The sequence below is a fragment of the Bubalus kerabau genome, chromosome 10 (genome assembly GCF_029407905.1).
Source record: "Bubalus kerabau isolate K-KA32 ecotype Philippines breed swamp buffalo chromosome 10, PCC_UOA_SB_1v2, whole genome shotgun sequence".
NCBI classification, from domain to species: Eukaryota; Metazoa; Chordata; class Mammalia; order Artiodactyla; family Bovidae; genus Bubalus; species Bubalus kerabau.
Window position 1 is genome coordinate 29780280 of NC_073633.1, and position 21832 is coordinate 29802111.

A 21832-nucleotide genomic window follows, 5' to 3' on the forward strand; every position below is an offset into this window, starting at 1 on the left:
AGCTAAATCCAAAAGAGATCTTAATTTTAGTTGAATCAGCCAATTGCAATAATCCAAACACGTTAGATACTCACATCAATGTGGAAAAAAATAGTGGTATGTTGAGTTCTTTGCTCATATAACATGGGAAAGGAAAATCACTAGAAAATATTTGGGCAACACTTCCAGGTCTAAAATTGTTGAAAGTATTCTAAGTAAGCAACTTCTTCATTTTCCCATGGAAAAGATCAATGAGTACCAATGACTTCTAGTAACATTTTGACACAGTATATATGAAATAACAAGTATGGAATAACCAGCTTCCTTCAGTACCAGGTGGAGAAGAAAAAAGGATTTATGAGGGAGTCAAGGCAATGACACCCCACTCCAGTACTCTCGCCTAGAAAATCCCATGGATGGAGGAGCCTGGTAGGCTGCAGTCCATGGGGTCGCAAAGAGTCGGACACGACTGAGCGACTTCCTTTTCACTTTTCACTTTCATGCATTGGAGAGGGAAATGGCAACCCACCTCAGTGTTCTTGTCTGGAGAATCCCAGGGAAAGAGGAGCCTAGTGGGCTGCCGTCTATGGGGTCGCACAGAGTCGGACACGACTGAAGCGACTTAGCAGCAGCAGCAGCAAATATGCTAGAACACCTTGTACAGAAGTAACCTAAAAGGGTCACATTTTAGAATCAGCTCGTTGCCAACAACGACCCCATGTGGTCAATGTGTGGATTTAATTTGCAGCTTGTACAGCTGCTGCTGCTGCTGCTAAGCCGCTTCAGTCGTGTCCGACTCTGTGCGACCCCATAGACGGCAGCCCACTAGGCTCCTCTGTCCCTGGGATTCTCCAGGCAAGAATACTGGAGTGGGTTGCCATTTCTTTCTCCAGGTAGGCCAGTCTACAGGGTCGCAAAGAGTTGGACACTACCGAAGCTACCCTGTGTGCATAGGGGCAAGACTTTTTGCCTGTGGCAGCTCTGCCCCAGTGAGAGTTGAACATGAGGGTGGCACAGCTGCCTGGCTTGTGAGGACCCTGGCAACGCCAAATGTGCGGGGACACGGACTGCCTCCACCGCAGGACTTATGGCCCTATCGGAGTCTTTTTGAGCCTTTTGTAGCTGGTCATCAGAAGGCCTCTTTGGCCAGTCTTTCTCCAAGGCTCTGCCCCTTCAGGCACTTAGAAGGCTTCCTTGGCTGGGGTCCTTCTCTGTTGCTCAGGTGCATCAGGCACATAGAGGAGCCCCCTGAGCTGGGGTCCTACTCTATAGAGGGGTGCATCAGGCACTTAATGGGGCACCCTGGGTGGGGTCCTACTCTGTAGTTCAGTGCTCAGGTGTTTGATGGGCCAGCCTCCCTATTGTTCAGTTGCCGAGGCTGGCCTGTAGGGGGAGAGAGGCTATAGTGATGGCTCCAGCCCCTACGCGTGACTCAGCAGGATCGCCTTGCTTCCATGGCTGCCCGGCTTTTCTGCACAGGCATTGCACACCACAAACTCCTCCCTCACGTCCCCTCCATCTGTCTGTGCAGTCAACAGCAGCCCTCCCCCGGGGATTGCTCCACAATCCCTAAACTCCAGGTCCCAGCCACTGTGCCATCTGGGGTCTGTATGGCTGTAGCAAGGACCCTCTGATTTTCATTCCATGTAGGCTGCCACAGATCAGCTGTTTCACTCTCAGCCTTAAATGTTTCTTCTCTGACTCAGGCAATTGCTCCAGTGTGGGGATTGGACCCCTGCTTCAGTTCCCCCACCTGCTGAGAGCAGATCCAGTCCTACTAACACTCCTATTTTTCCCCCTAGTTCTTTCTCCTACCAAGTTTTGTGTGGGTCTATATATTCTTTTCTGCTGATCAGATACTCCTGTCCACTCTCAGTTGGTGTTCTGCATGTACTTCTGTGTCTGAAGGTGTATTCCTGATGTTATCCATGGAGAGAGAAGTACCTCATGTCCACCTACTCCTCTGCCATCTTGTTCTCCCTCCTAATTTTATTTCTTTTTTATGTCTTCACCTGACTGGTCATATTTTCTGTAATGGAAATGCCTTATTTATGTGTTAAGATATTTCACTAAAGGTTATTATCATTAAGAAAAAGAACTAATAAATTAGAATAATATCTACTGACCTGTAGGAATGCACATGACTGTCCTATGTGAAAAATAAAACATTTATTATATATATATGCTCAGTCGTGTACAACTCTTTGCAGCCCTATGGACTACAGTCCACCAGGTTTCTCTGTCCGTGGGATTTTCCAGGCAAGAATACTGGAGTGGGTTGTGATTTACTACTCTGATATATATATATATATACATACACACACATATATATATACACACACACACACACACACACACATCAATATTCAGTTCAGTCGCTCAGTCGTGCCCGACTCTTTGCGACCCCATGAACTACAGCACGCCAAGCCTCCAAGTCCATCACCAACTCCCGGAGTTAACTCAAATTCATGTCCATCAAGTTGGTAATGCCATCCAGCCGTCTCATCCTCTGTCGTCCCCTTCTCCTCCTGCCGCCAATCCCTCCCAGCATCAGGGTTTTTTCCAATGAGTCAACTCATCACATGAGGTGGCCAAAGTATTGGAGTTTCAACTACAGCATCAGTCCTTTCAATGAACACCCAGGACTGGTCTCCTTTAGAATGGACTGGTTGGATCTTCTTGCAATCCAGGGGACTCTCAAGAGTCTTCTCCAACACCACAGTTCAAAAGCATCAATTCTTTGGCGCTCAGCTTTCTTCACAGTCCAACTCTCACATCCATACATGACCTCAGGAAAAACCATAGCCTTGACTAGATGGACCTTTGTTGGCAAAGTAATGTCTCTGCTTTTGAATATGCTATCTAGGTTGGTCATAACTTTCCTTCCAAGGAATAAGCATCTTTTAATTTCATGGCTACAATCACCATCTGCAGTGATTTTGAAGCCCCCCAAAATAAAGTCTGACACTGTTTCCACTGTTTCCCATCTATTTCCCATGAAGTGATGGGACCAAATGCCATGATCTTACTTTTCTGAATGTTGAGCTTTAAGCCAACTGTTTCACTCACCTCTTTCATTTTCATCAAGAGGCTCTTTAGTTCCTCTTCACTTTCTGCCACAAGGGTGGTGTCATCTGCATATCTGAGGTTATTGATGTTTCTCCCAGCAATCTTGATTCCAGCTTGTGCTTCTTCCAGCCCAGCTTTTCTCATGACTTACTCTGCATATAAGTTAAATAAGCAGGGTGACAATATATAGTCTTGACGTACTCCTTTTCCTATTTGGAACCAGTCTGTTGTTCCATGTCCAGTTCTAACTGTTGCTTCCTGACCTTGACTAGACTTCCTCACAATTTAGTGCTTACCGGGTGGCGCTAGTGGTAAAGGAGTATAGGAGTGTCAGTGTAGGAGATCTAAGAGGTGGGGGGTTGATCCCTGCGTCAGGAAGATCCCCTGGAGGAGGGCATGGCAACCCCACTGTAGTATTCTTGCCTGGAGAATCCCACGTACAGAGGAGCCTGGTGGGCTACAGTCCATGGGGTTGTAGTCGGACACGACTGAAGACACTCAGCACAGAGGGCAGCAAGGAAGCCAGTGTAAGTATCACAAAGCATCTGAGTAGGACCCCAGGTGGCAGTGCTTCAGCTTTCATGCCTGCTACATGCAGTGTGCCGGAGTCTGATTCTCAAGGAAGGCAAATAGAAAGATTTAAATAAAGAATTCACCAGGTAAAGATGAGTAAAGATGTAAAGGAACTTCAGAGATAACACCATGTAGATATTTGGGAAGATAGCATTACAGGAGTGTTTAAAGAATAATACCCCATCGTAGCCCTCAATTTTCCCCACATACTGTTATATAAAAAGCTTGCTAAAGCATTCAGCACTGTTAACTGGTTAGTGGATGATTTCCTCATCTACTCATCCTGGGACTTTGTGCCTAGGTTTGGAATCTTCTATTCTAGCTCACTTTTGGTTTCAGTTTAAACCAGTAACGTCACCATCACTCAGATGTCCAGCCACCCTATTTTGAGTCCAAGTGCTTCTCCATAGTCCAGACCTTGCTCCTCAGGAGCCCCCTAAAATGCTACACTCTGGTGGTTAATAAAAGGTAGAGGAGCATTTCACAGATAGGAAAGTTATGGCTCATTTCCCAAAGATTAAAAAAAATGAAACAATAAAACCTATCTCATAGGGTTTTGATATTTAAATTAGATGATGAGTCTGAAATGCATACCACAGTGCCTGACATAGAATAAGCTCAAAAAATACCATCTTTCTTTTTTTCTAGTGAAACCTGCCTTTTCTTCAATGTCCAGAATCTGTGACTTGTTACTACTTTTTTTTTTCTCCACATTGGTTTGATGAGGAAAACTATAGGAAATTTATTTAATCACTTATTTTCTTTCAGACAGTCATTATTTTTCCCTGTCCTCTTGGATCGTATTCTCCTAGCTACATTAGGACATTCAGGGAGCTGAAAGGACACAGATGGAGCACTCAGAGGAAGCTTTATTTTCACTTACCTGATGAATAATAATATTATTTTAGTATATTTATTAGGTATTGAATATCAAATTTCTGAATTGGATCTCCAAGATTGTCCCATTCTTCCTGACTGTTTTCTTTACTGATTAATTTTATGTGATTTATATATTTTTTCATTTGAGTCATTTTTCAGAAATATGCATTGCAAATATAGTTTAAAAGTCTGCACATTGACTTTCCACCCTCTTAGCATTGATATTCAACACAGACATTTTAATATATACCTTCATTTTCATAAGAAGCTAGCTTGAAAGTTTTATTTGTTTATTTTATTAAACACTTTAAAACACTTTTCCTTTGTAACTTCTATTGGTCTGGATGAGAAGTCAGGTATCACTGTTTTTTCAAAGTTCTGAAAACTCTTATTTTTTCCAGTAGATTTATTATCTCTACTTTTAAAATTAATTTTTATTGGAGTATAGTTGCTTTACAATGTTAGTTGCTGTTGTACAGCAAAGTGGATAAGTATACATATATCCACTCTTTTTTCGATTGTGCTCCTGTATAGGTCATTATAGAATATCGAGTAGAGTTTCCTGTGTTATACAGAAGGTTCTCATTAGTTATCTATTTTATATATAGCAGTGTGTATATGTGAATCTCAGTCTGCCAGTTTATCCCTCATATCCCTTACCCCCTTTGGTAACCATAATTAGTTTTCTACATCCTGGACTCCATTTCAGTTTTGTAAACACCTTCATTTGCACATACCACTTTTTAAAATTCCATCTGATAAAAGAGGTATCAGATGACACTTGTCTTTCTCTGTCTGACTTACTTCACTCAGCATGGCAATCTTTGGGTCCATCCATGCCACTGCAAATGGCACTGTTTTGTTCTTTCTCATGGCTGAATAATATTCAATTGTGTATATATGCCATATCTTTTTTATCTATTATTCCATCGTTGGACATTTAGGTTGCTTCCATGTCCACCTACTGTAATTAGTGCTGCAATGAACATTAGAGTGCTTATATCTTTTCTGCTTGTATAGACTACTCCATCAACTCTAGCAACTGCCTGAGTTCTAATCTTTATATACAACTAATCTCTTATTCGACATCACTGATGGTCTGCTTCCCTGATTGTACCTTAAGTGACACAAAGTCTAAGAAGAAAGGACTAAGGAAATGATTTTCATAACGATTCCAGATAACTATACCCAGATTTGTGATGTGAGTGTCTTTTAGTGAAGCAGTCACTTTAAATTATAATGGAACAAGTTTATAGCTTTAAACAAGTTTACACATGTTCTGTATGATTGATTTAAAGTCCAAAGTTCAAGAGAAGAATGTATCAGTAGAAAGTTACTGTGGACACCTGCTTCCAAATATAGAAAGATCTTTGATTTACTTGAAGATTTAACTACAAAGTTTAATGAAGAAAATATTTATAGATTTGCAGGCAGGGTTAAGGAAAACAAAGAAGAGATGGGAAGCATCAAGATACTAGCAAGAGCTGAAAGCCTGTATCAACCTGGGCAATCAGAGGAAACTCTTAGTGAAAGGAGAGGCAAGAGCTGTGAAGTGGATACACCAGAAAGGAGTTGCAGGAGATAAGATATGCTTTCCCAGTTCTAGCGTCTACTGGCCTCCTGCTCAAATGGGGGACCCAAAGCAGTGGTGGGAAACTGGGGAACCAATGGGAAGGAGAAACCACAGTGATTCCCTGTCTTCTTCCAGCTCCAGTTCCTGTGGGGCAGGCCCACCTGGTTCCAGCTGTGGCCTGGTGATCCACCTAGAAGGAGCTTTTATATAGAATTAAATCCTCTGATCCAGATCACAGATGAAGCAACCACAGGACTACCATCTCTTCCGGGATGTGCAGGTGTGCACTTCAACTGAGGTCCTGAAGCAGTGGGGCTCTCTCTTATTAAGCTCTGGGGTTTTTGTTCACCTTTTCCCATTACTTCAAGCACTGTGAGCTCCCAGAGAGCACAGAAGTACTCTGCAGAGTCTTCGAGCTGTAAGGCTGAAATGAGGCTGATGTATTTATGTTCTTTCTGGAAGTTTACAGAGTAGCGGCCGTTCCTTGCATTACCGTATTCTGAATACTGATGAATAAGAAAAGTCATCTCTCCCCTGGGAAGCTGTTTATACCAAAAAATGTAGTAGTAGTCCGTCCAACTTACTTCATATCGACAATTCAGGGTGACTGTCTGCCCCACTTGACTGGATACAGCTGTCTGGACTTGAGTTACTTGCTGGGCCACACTGGATCCTATAGGGAAAAAAACAGAAAACAGAGATGAAGTAGTAAATAAAATAGTGTGGGATTTAGATTAATTTAGGATCCAGAGACAAACCAAATTGAAATTATAAAATGCTTCTTTTTCCCCAACCCTCCTTTCCTCCCCAAGTCCCTGTGAAGCTCCACGTGTCTGTGTGCAGGCCTTTCACCCTGACCTCTCACACCCAGGCTTGGAAGCATCCCTACCAGAGAAGGTGATGGCCAGGAACACCCAGAGCAGCCTGGAGAGCAGCATGAGGCATGGATTCCCTGCACAAATGTGCTCAGTTCTGCCTCAAGCTGAGAGTTCAGTGTCTCTGTGTGCCTGGCAGCACATATACGTAGTACTTGTTCCTGTGTGACTCCTTCAAACAGGAAGTGGGGTTTGTCATGGTCATAAATCACATGGTCTTTTTCACAGATGGGAAAAACTTTTGGCTCACAGATGTTTAATTTTCTACTTTTCTTTCCCTGATTATTATGTGAAGTAGATCCTGAAAGCAGTTAGTATTATGTGTGTGAGGGCTTCCCTGATGGCTCAGATGGTAAAGAATATACCTGCAATTCAAGAGACCCTGGTTTGATCCCTGAGTTAAGAAGATCCCCTGGAGAAGGGAATGGCAACCCACTCCAGTGTTCTTGTTTGGAGAATCCATGGATAGAGGAGTCTGGTGGTTACAGTCCATGGGGTCCCAAAGAGTTGGACACGACTGGGCGACTAACACACATACATGTTAAAGGTTTGAGCTGAGAGAAAAAGAAGACTAAATAAGTTGACATACACTGATAATAATTTTGCCTGCCCATTCAAAACATATTAGTATACACTATGAATCCTTCCTGTAATCTACTTACTGGTCATTCTGGTCATTCATTTAGCCTATGCTTATATTTCTTTATCCAGAATTTAATGACTCTTAAAAAAAAACACAATAAAACAAACTCACAGATCTTTAACTTTCTTATGTGTGTGCTGTGCTGTTGCTTCAGTCATGTGCAACTCTTTCCAACCCCATGGACTGTAACCTGCCAGGCTCCTCTGTCCATGGGGATTCTGCAGGCAAGAACACAGGGATCAAACTCTCATCTCTTGCACTGGCAGATGGGTTCTTTAACACTAGCGCCACCTGGGAAGAGCCAAGAATACTGGAGTGGGTTTCCATGCCCTCCTCCAGGGAATCTTCCTGACCCAGGGATTGAACCAGCATCTCATGTCTCCTGAATGTCCAGCTGGGTTCTTTACCACTAGCTCAACCTGGGAAGCCCTTTAGCTTTCTTGACAAAAGGCAGTCTTTTCCAAAATAATTAATGTATCTTTTTCTTTTCTCACTTGGCTCTAGGTGTTTGTTTATATTTTTCAATAAATACAGTGACTTCAATATCAAATGATAAAACATCACTCCTGACTTTCAGAATCAATTCAGTTGTATGTGTTTTTTTTTTTTATGAAATGCTTAACAGGAAAAAATATTAATCTTTGAAATCTGACATTGAGTTTTATTTAGTAGACTTTGAAGAGCATAAGTATATTCAATCCTGCTGCATTTACAAGTAGAATTGTATTTATTAGATCAGGTGTCCTTAAATTGTCCTCATGTCATATTTTTTACCCCAAAGTGTTCAGTTTCTCTTCTTAGTGGTTTGTTATTTTCCTCTGTAAAATCAAGTTAAGCATGCTGACTTTTTCTGTGCCACAATGCTACAGTGCGCTCTTACAAAATATGGTATCTGTAACACTTAGTAAATGTTGACACCACACTGTTTGGTGACTGAAGTTTTGTATACTGTACATAATCATGTAGAATGTCATTGTCAATCTTTCATTTGATTTCTTTGTTTTAATAGATGAATTAATATAAAAGAACCAAAGGCAAATAGACAAGTAGAAAAGAAAGTACAGAAAGATCTAAAACAGTGCCAGTTCTTAGATTTTAGTCGAAGTAACACATTAATGAGTGATGCAGGGAGGAGAGTTTATATTTAGTTGAGACATCTACTCCTCTGTTCCATTTCACCTCTGGGTGCTGGCAGGCAGCAGCTCTCCTGGTTTCCAATTATTTGTAACTAAGTAGAGGACACCACAAATGCCCACAACAATGCAGGGAGAGCATGAAGGCGGTTTTTCCCCTTTGTTGATATGGCTTTGCTCTGAGTTCCTGACAGTAACGGTGCATGTTTCCTCAGCTGAATTATAGACTCTGACTCTGAAAAATGTAGCTTCTGGCTGGATCAAGTCTGAATGTGCTGACACTCTGGTTGGAAGATTTAGACTGCCCTAAACATTGTTCTGCCTTCCCTTGTGATTTACTAATAAATGATAATCCTGGTAAAGGACAAGCCAGAGTTTAATATCTAAGGATGAAATTGAAAGAGATTTTTTGCTTAAAACTTCCAAATTTAGTAGTAAATTAATCTCTTCTAAAATCTGGGATGTTATCTGAAACAAATTCATCATGAATCATTCTGGGACTGCAAATATTCATTCATGTTCTGATTGTTCTCTTGCCTTTCTGATTTTGATTCTAAGATGAATTATAAAACTGCTCCCTAGTTTCCCTAAAAAAGACCAACAATAAGCCATGAACTCCCTTTTCTTCCCACTTACCCACCAAACCATGTGAACTGGTAACTTTAGCACATAACTTCACAACAGCAAATATCACACAGACAAATGAACACAGAATAGGCTTCTGACTTCTGTAATCTCTCCAGTTGAGTATTGGAATACCAAATGGTAATGGCTGTAAAATCATATTCATTTGTGCTGTAACTCTGTGATTAGCTTATTAAAGGTTTAAGAAGCAAGAACCAATGGGTCTTCTAAATTCAAATATTTGACCATGTTGCTGTCATGAATGCAGTTATACTCTTTAGTACAATCTTATAATTCTCATTATAGTTGTCATGAGGACAAAACTTCTCCTAAAATGTTGCTTAATCAGTAAAAATATTAAAAGCTATTAACAATATATATGTTTTCTAAAATAAAAATATTTCCCTTTCTTGACATAGAAGGAATGAAATTTCTATTTCATTTTATTCTGAAATTTCATCTAATGAAGTCATTTACATCAAATTAATCAAATTTCAAACATTTTATTTTTGTTTCAACACCTCATAAAGAAACCCCAATAAGAATAACTTATTCTTTTTATAATTTTATTTATTTATTTATTTAGAGTGTTTTGGGTCTTCATTGCTACACAGGCTGTTCTCTAGCTGCAGAGAGAGGGGGTTACTCTGTCGTTGGATGTCAAAACACCAGTCATCTCACTTTAGTTTTATTTTTAATTAAAGACACTGACTTTTAGAAACCAAGAGAAATACTAAACCTGTTTCAACTTACCTCAAAGTGCCCAAATTAATAGTTATTTCTGGCTAAGTTGACTTCACCTATGCTTTTGTGTCATTTTTTGGAAAACTTTTGAGGATAGTTGTTTTTTTTTTAAGTGCATTCAGACATACAGTTTAAAAAATAATTACTCCTGCTATGGAGCTTGATATTTTTATTCTTCATTGTGAGGTATTTCATTTGAGGCTGAGCCCTTAAAACGTTTTAAAGTTAGTTGGGATTCAGGGTCACAAAAAATGCAGACACAACTTTAGCAACTAAACAACAACTGAACGACAGAGTAATTGATTCCCTAGAAGTGAAAGGAGTCAATCTGTAAGTCAGATACACAGTGAATAATTTTAGTTCACTTAGCACACACAGGGCATAATTTACTAAAGAAAGGACTATGGCTTTATAAACAGCTGAAGTGTCGTTGCACTTCTCATTGCGGTGGCTTCCCTTACTGTGGAGCACAGGCTCTAGAGCACAGACTCAATAGTTGTGGTGCACAGGATCAGCTGCTCCATGACATTTGGGATCCTCCTGTATCAGGGGTTGAACCAAAGTCTCCTGCTTTGGCAGGCAGATTCTTTACTACTGAGCCTCCAGGGAAGACCTAACTGAGTTATTTTATAATAGATTGTCCTTGGATTCTCCGTGGTTCCTTCATAGGAATCCCCAAACTCCCATAGCATATAAGGGCACAGAATTGCTACTGAGGTTCCAGATCTTCCCTAGTTCTCCCTCTTGCATCTCTGGTGACTGTCTTCTGAAGCTCAACAGTGTCAGACTTTATTTTGGGGGGCTCCAAAATCACTGCAGATGGTGACTGCAGCCATGAAATCAAAAGACGCTTACTCCTTGGAAGGAAAGTTATGTCCAACCTAGATAGCATATTCAAAAGCAGAGACATTACTTTGCCAACAAAGGTGCGGCTAGTCAAGGCTATGGTTTTTCCTGTGGTCATGTATGGATGTGAGAGTTGGACTGTGAAGAAAGTTGAGCACCGAAGAATTGATGCTTTTGAACTGTGGTGTTGGAGAAGACTCTTGAGAGTCCCTTGGACTGCAAGGAGATCCAACCAGTCCATTCTGAAGGAGATCAGCCCTGGGATGTCTTTGGAAGGAATGATGCTGAAGCTGAAACTCCAGTACTTTGGCCACTTCATATGAAGAGTTGACTCATTGGAAAAGACTCTGATGCTGGGAGGGATTGGGGGCAGGAGGAGAAGGGGACGACAGAGGATGAAATGGCTGGATGGCATCACTGACTCTATGGACTGAGTCTCCGTGAACTCCGGGAGTTGGTGATGGACAGGGAGGCCTGGCGTGCTGCAATTCATGGGGTTGCAAAGAGTTGAACACAACTGAGCGACTGAACTTAACTGAACTGAACTGGATATCCCTTGAAGAGGGTGTGGCAACGCACTCCAGTATTCTTGCCTGGAGAATCTCATGGACAGAGGAGCCTGGTGGGCTACAGTACCTAGGGTCATGAAGAGTTGGATGTGGCTGAAGCAACTTAGTACTCATGCACAAACCTGGTATACTCTTTTCAGGAAAAGTTTATGTTGATTATGGTCAAATGGGGAATAATAATCGTATTAACAAGAAGCATAGTTTTGCCGTTTTCTTTATTTGAAAGTGTGTTGTTAAAAGAAGTATAGATGGATGACCAGTTGACATAGAAGATACTGGAATAGCTTTGTAGTGTCTCTACTGGCTGGAAATCTATGACTCGCAATTTGTTTCTCTGTATTGTTCTAGATTAGGGTTGGCCATAAAAAAGATTGTTCAAAGTTTAGAAGGTAGTTGTCATAAAGTAGCACATTTTCCTATGCCCTGCTGGTTGGTGCAGGGCTCCAGTAACTATGCAACTCACACGTGTTGCTGCTGATCTACTAGCTCATCTTATTGTTGACTTACAGCTCCTTAACCTCCAACCAGATCTCTTCCTCATCATCTCTCTGTCTTGGGCCAATGTGCATGTAGCATGGTGATAAATATCCACTTCTCCTGAAGGTCACCCACTACCATGAGATTGAAGGAAGTGAGAGACAGACAAGTTTTTAGTGTGTCTTTGTGGGTTCCAGTCGTCCTCATGGGTTCTAGTATGTCCTTAAATGTCAGTTTTCCCATGCTTTTGTTCGTATCCAATTTCCCTTTCCAAATGACACTCTAGTTCATTTAAAGTAAATTCAGGCTCAGCACAAGATGCAAAGATAACAGCTTTGTATAAACTCCTCCACCAACTCTAGCAATTGCCTGAGAGTTCTATTACTTAAAATGAGTCTCTTATTCTGTATCACAGTGGTTCTACCTTTCTGATTGTACCCTAACTGACACAAAACCTAAGAAGAAAAGATTAAGGAAATTATATTCATAACAATTTCTGAAAATTAAACCCAGATTTATGATGTGAGATTTTTTTTAGATGCAGTTGCCACATTAAATTATTACAGGGCAAGTTTTCAAATTTAGACAACTTTGCACATGTTCTGTATGATTGATATAAAATTTAAAAAAATTAAGACTGAGAACGTATTACTAGAAAGTTAGTCTGGACATCTGTTCCTAAGTGACTTAAAAGGAAGTTCCACACCACAGATTAAGCAACCACACGACTACCATTTCTGGTCTGGGATCTGCAGGTGCGTATTTCAGCTGGAGTTCTGCATCAGGGAAGCTCTCTTTTATTAAACTCTGGGGTTTTTGTTTAGCTTTTCCTATTACTTCAAACACTGTGAGCTCCCAGAGAGCACAGAAATACTCTGCAGAATCTTCCAGCTGTAAGTCTGAAATGGTGAGGCTGCTGGATTTACGAGCTTTCTGAAAATTTACAGAGTAGCGGCCATTCCTTGCATTCTGGCCCGAATGACCAATAAGGTAAATCATCTCTCCATTGGGAAGCAGCTTGTACCAAAACATGTAGTAATAGCTCCCGGTTGTTGCATACCGACAATTCAGGGTGACTGACTGTCCCAGTTGACTGGATGTGTCTGGCTGGTCTTGAATAACTCTCTGCGCCACACCAGATCCTGTGGGGAAAAAATCAGGAAACATAGCTGAAGTAATGAACAAAATAATTTAGGAATTAGACTAATTTGGGACCCAAAGAAAACCCAAATTGAAATCATTATAAGTATGCTTTTCTCCAACCCTCCTTTCCTCCCAAGTCCCTGTGAAGCACCGTGCACCTGTGTGCAGTCCTTTCACCCTGAACACTCGCACCCGTGTTTGGAAGCATCCCTACCAGAGAAGGTGAAGGCCAGGAACACCCAGAGCAGGCTGGAGAGTGACATGAGGCATGGATTCCCCTGCTCAAATGTGCTTAGTTTCTGCCTCAAGCTGAGAGTTCAGTGTCTTTGAGTGCCTGGCAGCACATATACATACTACCCGGTACCTGTGTGACTCCCCCCAGCAGGAAGTGGGGTTTGTCATGTTCATAGACCACATGGTCTGTGCACATATGGGAAAAAAGTCTGGCTTACCATAAACTTTATTTTGTCTACTTGTCTTTTCCTGGTAATTTGAGTTAGGCAGATCCTGAAAAGGAATATAGAAAAAAACAATTAGTATTAAAGATATGAGCTGAGGGGAACTGAATTTTAAACAAGTTGACAAAAATTGATAATCATTCAGTAAAATAATTTTACCAGCTCATTTAAGATAGAATTTAATGTAGGCTATGCACTCTTTTTGTAACTTACTTACTTGTCATTCATTTAGCCTATACTTACCTTTCCTCTATTCAGAAACAATGACTTTTAATTTATTTATTTATTTTAATTTACATTTATTTATTTTAATTGGAGGCTAATTACTTTACAATATGGTATTGGTTCTGCCACACATCAACATGAATCCGCCACCACAGATTTTCAGCTTTCTTGGTGAAAAGCTATCTTGTCTAAAATAATTAACTGATCTTGTTTTTTCTTAACTGGGTTTTTAGGGCTCTATTTAGATTTTTTAGTAAATAAAATTACTTTAACATGGAATGAAGAAACATCAGTTCTTCTGACTTTCAGAATCTATTTATTTGTATGTGTTTTTATGAAACTGTAACAGTAATAAAATATTGTTCTTTTGAAATCTGACATTGAATCTTATTTATTAGACTTTGAGGAGGATCAGGATATTCAATTTTGTTGCCTCTACAAGGAGAATTGTACTTATTAGATAATGCGCCCTAGAATTACACTGATGTCACTCTGAAAGCTATAAGATATCGATGAAGAAAATTGAAGATAATGCAAGTATATATAAAAATATTTAATGTTCATGGGTTTAAAGAACAAACAATGTTAAAATTTCATCTGAATCAGAGCAATTTATAGAATTAATGCAACCCCTCTCAAAATAGTCATGGCATTTTTCACGGAACTGGAACAAATAATCTTAAAATTTGTATAGAACCACAAAAGACCACAAATAGTCAAAGCAATTTTGAAAGAAAGAACAAAGTTGAAGGTATCACAGTCCCTGACATCAAAATATGCTTCAAAGGTGTTATAATCTAAAATACACATTGCTGGCCTAAAAACAGAGATTCAGTCAATGGAACAGAATAGGGAGTCCAGATTTTACCCCTTGTATACATGTTCAATCTATAACAAAGGAGGCAAGAATAAGCAATTGGGGGAAAGTCTGCTTCTTCTATAAGTGGAGTTAGACAACTAGACAGCTATATGTTAAAGAATGAAATTAGAATATTTTCTCACAGCATATACTAAAATAAACTCAAAATGGATTAGAGACTTAAATATAAGACCTGAACTCATAAATTCTTAAAGAAAGTATAGGCAATATGCTTTATGACATTCATCTTTGCCATATTTTTGTCTCTATTTCCTCAGGCAAGGACAAAAGAGAAACAATACAGAAAATAGGGCCTAATTAAATTAAAATATTTTGCACAGTGAAAGAAACCATTAACACACAAAAAAGGCAACCTATCAAATGGGAGAAGATATTTGGAAGTGATTGGTCAATAAGGGGTTAATGTCCAGAATATATTAAAAAAAACTTTTGCACACAATATCAAAACCACAGGCAGAGGACATGAATAGGCATTTTTCCAAAGAAACATACAGATGGTAAACAGACACGTGAAAAGATGTTCAACATCTCTAACCATCAGGTAAATGCAAATCAAAACCACAATGAGATATCACCTCACTCCTACCAGAATACTATCATGACAAAAATGAAAAATAATTGAGTATTGTCAAGGATGTGGAGAAAAGGGAAAACTTGTGTATTCTTGCTGGGAAAGTAAGCTGGTGTAGCCTCTATTCAAAACAGTATGAAGATTCCCCCCCAAAATAAAAATATAACTATTATATGATTCGGGTCTTCCCAAGTGGCTCAGCAATAAAGAATCCACCTTCAATGCAGGAGACACAGTTTCAATCCCCGGGTCAGGAAGATCCTCTGGAGTAGGAAATGGCAGCCCACTCCAGTATTCTTGTTGGGAAAATTTCTAGAGACAGAGGAGCCTGGTGATCTATATTTCCATGAGGTTGCAGAGTCGAACATGACTGCAATGACTTAGCATGCACATGCATTATACGCACATGAATTACATCAGCAATTCCATTCCTGGGTATCTATCAGAAGAAAACAAAAACACTAATTCAAAAATATCTATGCACCCAAATGTTCATTGCAACATTGTTTCCAATACTGAAGATATATAGAAACAACCTCAGTTTTCACTCATATGAATGGATCTAGAAGATATATATGTGTGAGTGTGTGTGTGTGTGTGTGTGTGTGTGTGTACAATAGAATATTACTAGCCATAAAAAAGAATAAAATTTTGCCAGCTGGAACTGCATGATAGACCTGGAGGATATTCCACTTAGCGAAATGTCAGATAGAGAAAGACAAATACTTTGTGCTTTCACTTTTATATGAAATCTAAAAGCAAAACAAATTAACAAATATAACAAAACAGAAACAGACTCAGACGTATAGGGCACAAACTATTGGTTACTAAGGGGAAAGGGGTGGGTGTAGGGGTGAAATAGGTGAAGGGGATTAAGAGGTAGAAACTTCCACTTACAAAATAAATAAATTAAAACTAGGTAATGCACAGTGAAGGGAAAGAATCAACCCTGCCAAAAACTTGACTGTAGCCAGTGAAACTGATTTTAGACTCTTGCATCCAGAACTGAAAGAGGATAAATTTGTTTCAAGTGATCAATTCATATATGAACACTGAACAGATATTTTCTGTTTGCTTTGCCCTAGTCATAGGATGAGATGTGAGTATTTGCAATTTGCAAACGTGAGTAATTGCAATTATGAGTTATTTGTATTTGCAATTATGGTAAGGCAGATTTGAATATTCTTGAGAGACCCAACTAAACTGGATAACATCTTTAGTGGAGTCATTTTCTCCCCTTTTAGATCCTTTCACTTTTTATCATTTTGGTGTCCAGCATATTGCATTTAAATATTTACTTTAAATCTGTAGTCTTATCTAGATACTCTCCCAGCTACAAGGCAGAGGTTCTAGTGCAGAGGGAAATATAGGAGATATTCAGAAGGGAAAAGACCAAATCCCAAATTCGTTGGGCCAAAAAGTGTTTGTGGTTAAAACTGTACTAGTGTAGGTAAGAAATACTAAACAGAGCAAATACCTGGTAACGGCGTCATGATGTGACTGTGTCTGGAGGAGGGGCTGAGCCCCGCGGAGGGTTTGAGTACAGGCTGCAGGTGCTTGGGGAGCACTACGCTGCACAGCACAGAAGTAAGTGCCTGAGTCTGTGGTCTGCGAAGAGGAAACATGCAGTGAGCTGCGGCGTTCTGTAGGTGCTGTCATGGTGTTTAATCTTCCATCCTGCTTTGTCCCTGAAGGAATGTAAAACAGACAGATGAGGCGGCCCCCAGGGTTCTGACGGAACCACTACACATTGTCTGTGAGGGTGGAGAAATTACACCACAGTGTAGAGTTGGCTCCCTCCTGTAGACTCAGGGCTGGGGGACTCTGCTCCACATCCACCCCTCTCACACCTGATGAGAAAGAGCGAAACAGTCACAGGTGAGGGTCACAGTAGTGTCAGTCGCTCAGTCACGTCCCACTCCTTGCGACCCCATGGACTATATACAGTCCATGGAATTCTCCAGGCCAGAAAACTGGAGTGGGTAGCCTTTCCCTTCTCCAGGGGATCTTCCCAACCCAGGGATCGAACCCACATCTCCCGCATTGCAGGCAATTCTTTACCAGCTGAGCCACAGAGCTCCTGCAAAACCCTGAAAGTGCCCTCAGGAATGATGAGGATAGAAAGTCTGTAGAACTTGTGAGCTCCTGCTTCTCCCTCCCACAACACTACAGCTACTCAATCCTTCAGATTCCCCTGTGGGGCAGCCCCAACTCCCAGCAAACCTGGGCAAACAGAAGCCCCAGCACAGTGTCCACTTGCCTCTTCATGACACTTTGCTTTGTTGCTGGGAAATTTTCACCCTAGGATACATAGTAAACCCTGAGTGGTGAGGGTCATGACTTGACTGGAAATGTTCCTGCTCCTGCAACCAATCAGCTCAGCCCACAAACCCTGCTCAGGTGACACTGACAGGAAGCGCTACCTACCATCATCAATTCCATAGAGAATACTGAACTTAAGAAAACAATATTTTTTCTTTTGTAAAACAAACAACAACCAAAAAAAAAAAAAAAAAAAAACAAAGAAAAATAATCTAAGATGTCTTTGAGAACCAACTCTTCCAGGATTCTATATGTCTTCAAAGAACAAGCCAACTTCCTAAAAATAACACTGTCTGAGACCCCAAGTCTTTTAAGCTACCAGATATCAGGCGGTTTGTGTTCAGCTCTCCTTGAAGTCCCAGGCACTGTATCACTCAGAGCACAGAAGTGCTAGGCTGAGTCTTTCCAATGGACTGATGTTTTCCTCCAATGGAGGGAGTTCTCACTCCTGTTAAATTCAGCCTCAAAACAGTTGATGTCTGAAACAAGGCTGTCTTTAGACGTATACTTCAGGAGAAACTGGAGTCCTTGGTTAGGGTACTGCATGTACCAGAAGAGATTTGTTTGAACAGAAGATGAGTAGTTGCACCTCAGCTCCAGACAGGGTCCTTCAGAGACAATGATGTGGCCATCAGGCTGGGTCACTGACTGGGATCTAGCTCCTCCTGAAACATCAATGCTGAATCAATGAACTCAGCTAAAACAAAAAGTCTCTATTCAAAGTCAAATTGGAACAAAGTTCCATGTGCAGACAAAGGAGTAAAATGGAATGCCAGTCAGTCAGGAATGGAAGCACCTCAAAGTGGACCCCACAGTCATGGCAGAGCAGTGAAGAAGTGGTGAAAACCTTTCTTGGAGATCCTGCACAAACAAAAGTCTGAAGACTGGCTGACTTGAACCCAGGTTGCTCTGAGGTTGAAGTATGACAGAAGACTTAGATTTCTCTTCCTGAAGGAGATTGTGTGGAGTGTTAGGAAGAGAGGCTGTCTTAACAGAAGTGCTTGCCTCTAGTGTCTGAGATGCTTCACATATCATTGTGTAAAAAATGTCAGAATATCTCTTTAAATTGTAAAGAAAGAAAGTTTTTGTGAGTTTATTCTGATCTTATACAGAAAGCCATTTCCGATTTATTCAACAGCCTCCTCTATCAGCCAGATGGAGAAATAAAGAGAAGTTCACATTTATGTGAACCTTCTTCACTCCCTTCCTGCCCTTGTATGGTTGAATTTAAAGCATTAAAATTATTCAGGGAAGAGAATTTATGGTTTGTAGGCCCTGAAAGTTATAAAATTGGGCTTTTTTAAAAAACACAAAATTATGAATAAAATTGAATATAAAATAATTTTTAGAATGAGAAGTAAAATTATAGGAAATTACAATCTCAAAAACAAATACCACAAGTAGTATATATCTAGAAAATGATACAATATTTCAGTAGTTATTTCCCTGACATTTTCTATAATACCTTTTCTTTCTATGTTCTTTGGCTCCATAATTTGTTGCTTCATATGACAGTAAATTTGTTAATACTGCCTATTTAGAGAAAATAAAGATAATTTGGCCTTTACTTCTAGCATACTTGATAATTTTTTTTAACTACTCACAGTTTATTTTCAGTAATGCATGAACATTTTTAGGATTAGAGTCAAACTTGGGGATTTTCTATCAAGTTACTATGTGTTACAAGCTTTCATTATATTTCAAGTTTTCTTATTCTATAACCAATTCTAAGCACTATGAACTAACACTTAACACATTTATTAAGTCTGTTATTTTCCTTTTGTTGTGTAATAAATTATCAGGAACTTTGTGATTTAAAACAACATCCATTTATCTCATAGTTTCTGTATGTCAGAAGTCAGGGTACAGCTAAGCTGGATCTCACAAATCTGCAATCATGGAGTCAACTAACACTGTGGTCTTGTCTGAGGCTTGAGGGTCCTCTTCCAAACTCATGTGATTGTGGCAGAATTAATTTCCTCATAGCCATAGCCCTCATGACAGCTTGCTCCCTCAAGCCTGGGTGAATCTCTCTAATCTGTGAAAAAGCTTAAACTTTTTTTGAAAGAGCTTACCTGATTAAATTAAGCCCACCAAAGACAATCTCCCTATTGATTCACTCAAGTTCAAACTGATTAGGCACTTTAATTACATCTGCAAATCTCCTTCCCTTTGCCATATAATAAAACAATAACAAGAATGATAACTAATACGATCACCAAGAAAATAGAAGAAATAAAGAATAAGCAAACAGAGATGAATAACACAATTACTGAAATTAAAAACACTCTAAAAGGAACCAATAGCAGAATAACTGAGGCAGAGAAATGAATAAGTGAGCTGAAGGATAGAATGGTGGAAATAATTGCTGAAGAGCCGAATAAAGGGAAAGGAATGAAAAGACTTGAGGAAAGCCTCAGAGACCTTTGGGACAATATTAAATGCACCAATATTCAAGTTATAAGGGTCCCAGAGGAAGAAGAAAAAAAGAAAGGCAATGAGAAAAATTTTGAATTAATTATAGTTGAAAACTTTCTCAACATGGGAAAGAAAATAGTCAATCAAGTCCAAGATGCACAGAAAGTCCCCTACAGGTTAAACCCAAGAAGAAACACATTGAGCCACATAATAATCAAGCTAACAGAGATTAAGCACAAAGAAGGAGTATTAAAAGCAGCAAGGGAAAAGCAACAAGTAACATACAAGGGAAAACCCATATGATTAACAGAGGATCTTTCAGCAGAAACTCCATAGACCAGAAGGGAATGGCAGGATATATTTAAAGTACTAAAAGAGAAAAATCTACAACCGTGATTACTATATCCAGCAAAGATCTCATTCAAAATTGACGGAGAAATAAAAAGCTTTATGAACAAGCAGAAATTAAGAGAATTCAGCACACCAAACCAGCCTTGCAACAAATACCAAAAGGGCCTTACATAGCCAGTAAACACAAAAGAAAGGAAAGACCTACAAAAACAACTCCAAAACAATCAAGAAAATGCCAATAGGAACATATGTATCAATAATTACCTTAAATGTAAATGGATTAAATGCACCAACCAAAGATACAGACTGACTGAATGGATACAAAACTAAGACCCATATATATGCTGCCTACAGGAGACCCACTTCAGACTTAGAGACACATGCAGACTAAAAGTAAAGGGTTGGAAAAAGATATTCCATGCGAATGGAAACCAAAAGAAAGCTGGAGTAGCAATCCTTGTTTCAGACAAAACAGACTTTAAAATAAAGAATATCATAAAACACAAAGAAGGACACTACATAATGATCAAGGGATCAATCCAAGAAAAAGACATAACAATTGTAAATATCTATGCACCCAAAATAGGAGTACCTCAATACATAAGGCAAACACTTATGGCAGAAAGTGAAGAGGAACTCAAAAGCCTCTTTATGAAAATGAAAGAGGAGAGTGAAAAAGTTGGCTTAAAGCTCAACATTCATAATACTAATACCATGGCATCTGGTCCCATCACTTCATGGGAAATAGATGGGGGAAACAGTGGAAACAGTGTCAGACTTTATTTTGGGGGGCTCCAAAGTCACTGCAGATGGTGATTGCAGTCATGAAATTAAAAGACACTTACTCCTTGGAAGGAAAGCTATGACCAACCTAGATAGCATACACAAAAGCAGAGACATTACTTTGCCAACAAAGGTCCATCTAGTCGAGGCTACGGTTTTTCCAGTGGTCATGTATGGATGTGAGAGTTGGACTGTGAAGAAAGCTGAACACCAAAGAATTGATGCTTTTGAACTGTGGTGTTGGAGAAGACTCTTGAGAGTCCCTTGGACTGCAAGGAGATCCAGCCAGTCCATTCTGAAGGAGATCAGCCCTGGGTGTTCTTTGGAAGGAATGATGCTAAAGCTGAAACTCCAGTACTTTTGCCACCTCATGTGAAGAGTCGACTCATTGGAAAAGACTCTGATGCTGGGAGGGATTGGGGGCAGGAGGAGAAGGGGACGACAGAGGATGAGATGGCTGGATGGCATCACTGACTCGATGGACGTGAATTTGGGTGAACTCCTTGAATTGGTGATGGACAGGGAGGCCTGGTGTGCTGCAATTCATGGGGTCACAAAGAGTCGGACACGACTGAGCAACTGAACTGAACTGAACAGGCATAAGAGGAGAAATCAACAGCAACACAATAATAGTAGGGGACTTTAATACACCACTGTCATCAATGGACAAATTATCAAAACAGAATCAATAAGGAAA

At 40.0% G+C, this 21832-nt stretch overlaps 1 pseudogene and 2 gene segments (V, D, J or C); all 3 read right to left on the minus strand.

Annotated features, from left to right (window-relative positions):
• Window positions 1-6219: 6219 nt before the first annotated feature.
• On the minus strand, window positions 6220-7011 carry LOC129620475 (T cell receptor delta variable 1-like). The segment is given in 2 exon segments: window positions 6220-6746; window positions 6963-7011. Coding segments are annotated over 2 exon segments (519 nt in total).
• A 5660-nt stretch (window positions 7012-12671) lies between these two features.
• On the minus strand, window positions 12672-13390 carry LOC129622041 (T cell receptor delta variable 1-like). The segment is given in 2 exon segments: window positions 12672-13126; window positions 13342-13390. Coding segments are annotated over 2 exon segments (504 nt in total).
• Window positions 13391-15672: 2282 nt separating this feature from the next.
• LOC129622042 (T cell receptor alpha variable 22-like) lies at window positions 15673-17529 on the minus strand (annotated as a pseudogene).
• Window positions 17530-21832: the final 4303 nt, after the last annotated feature.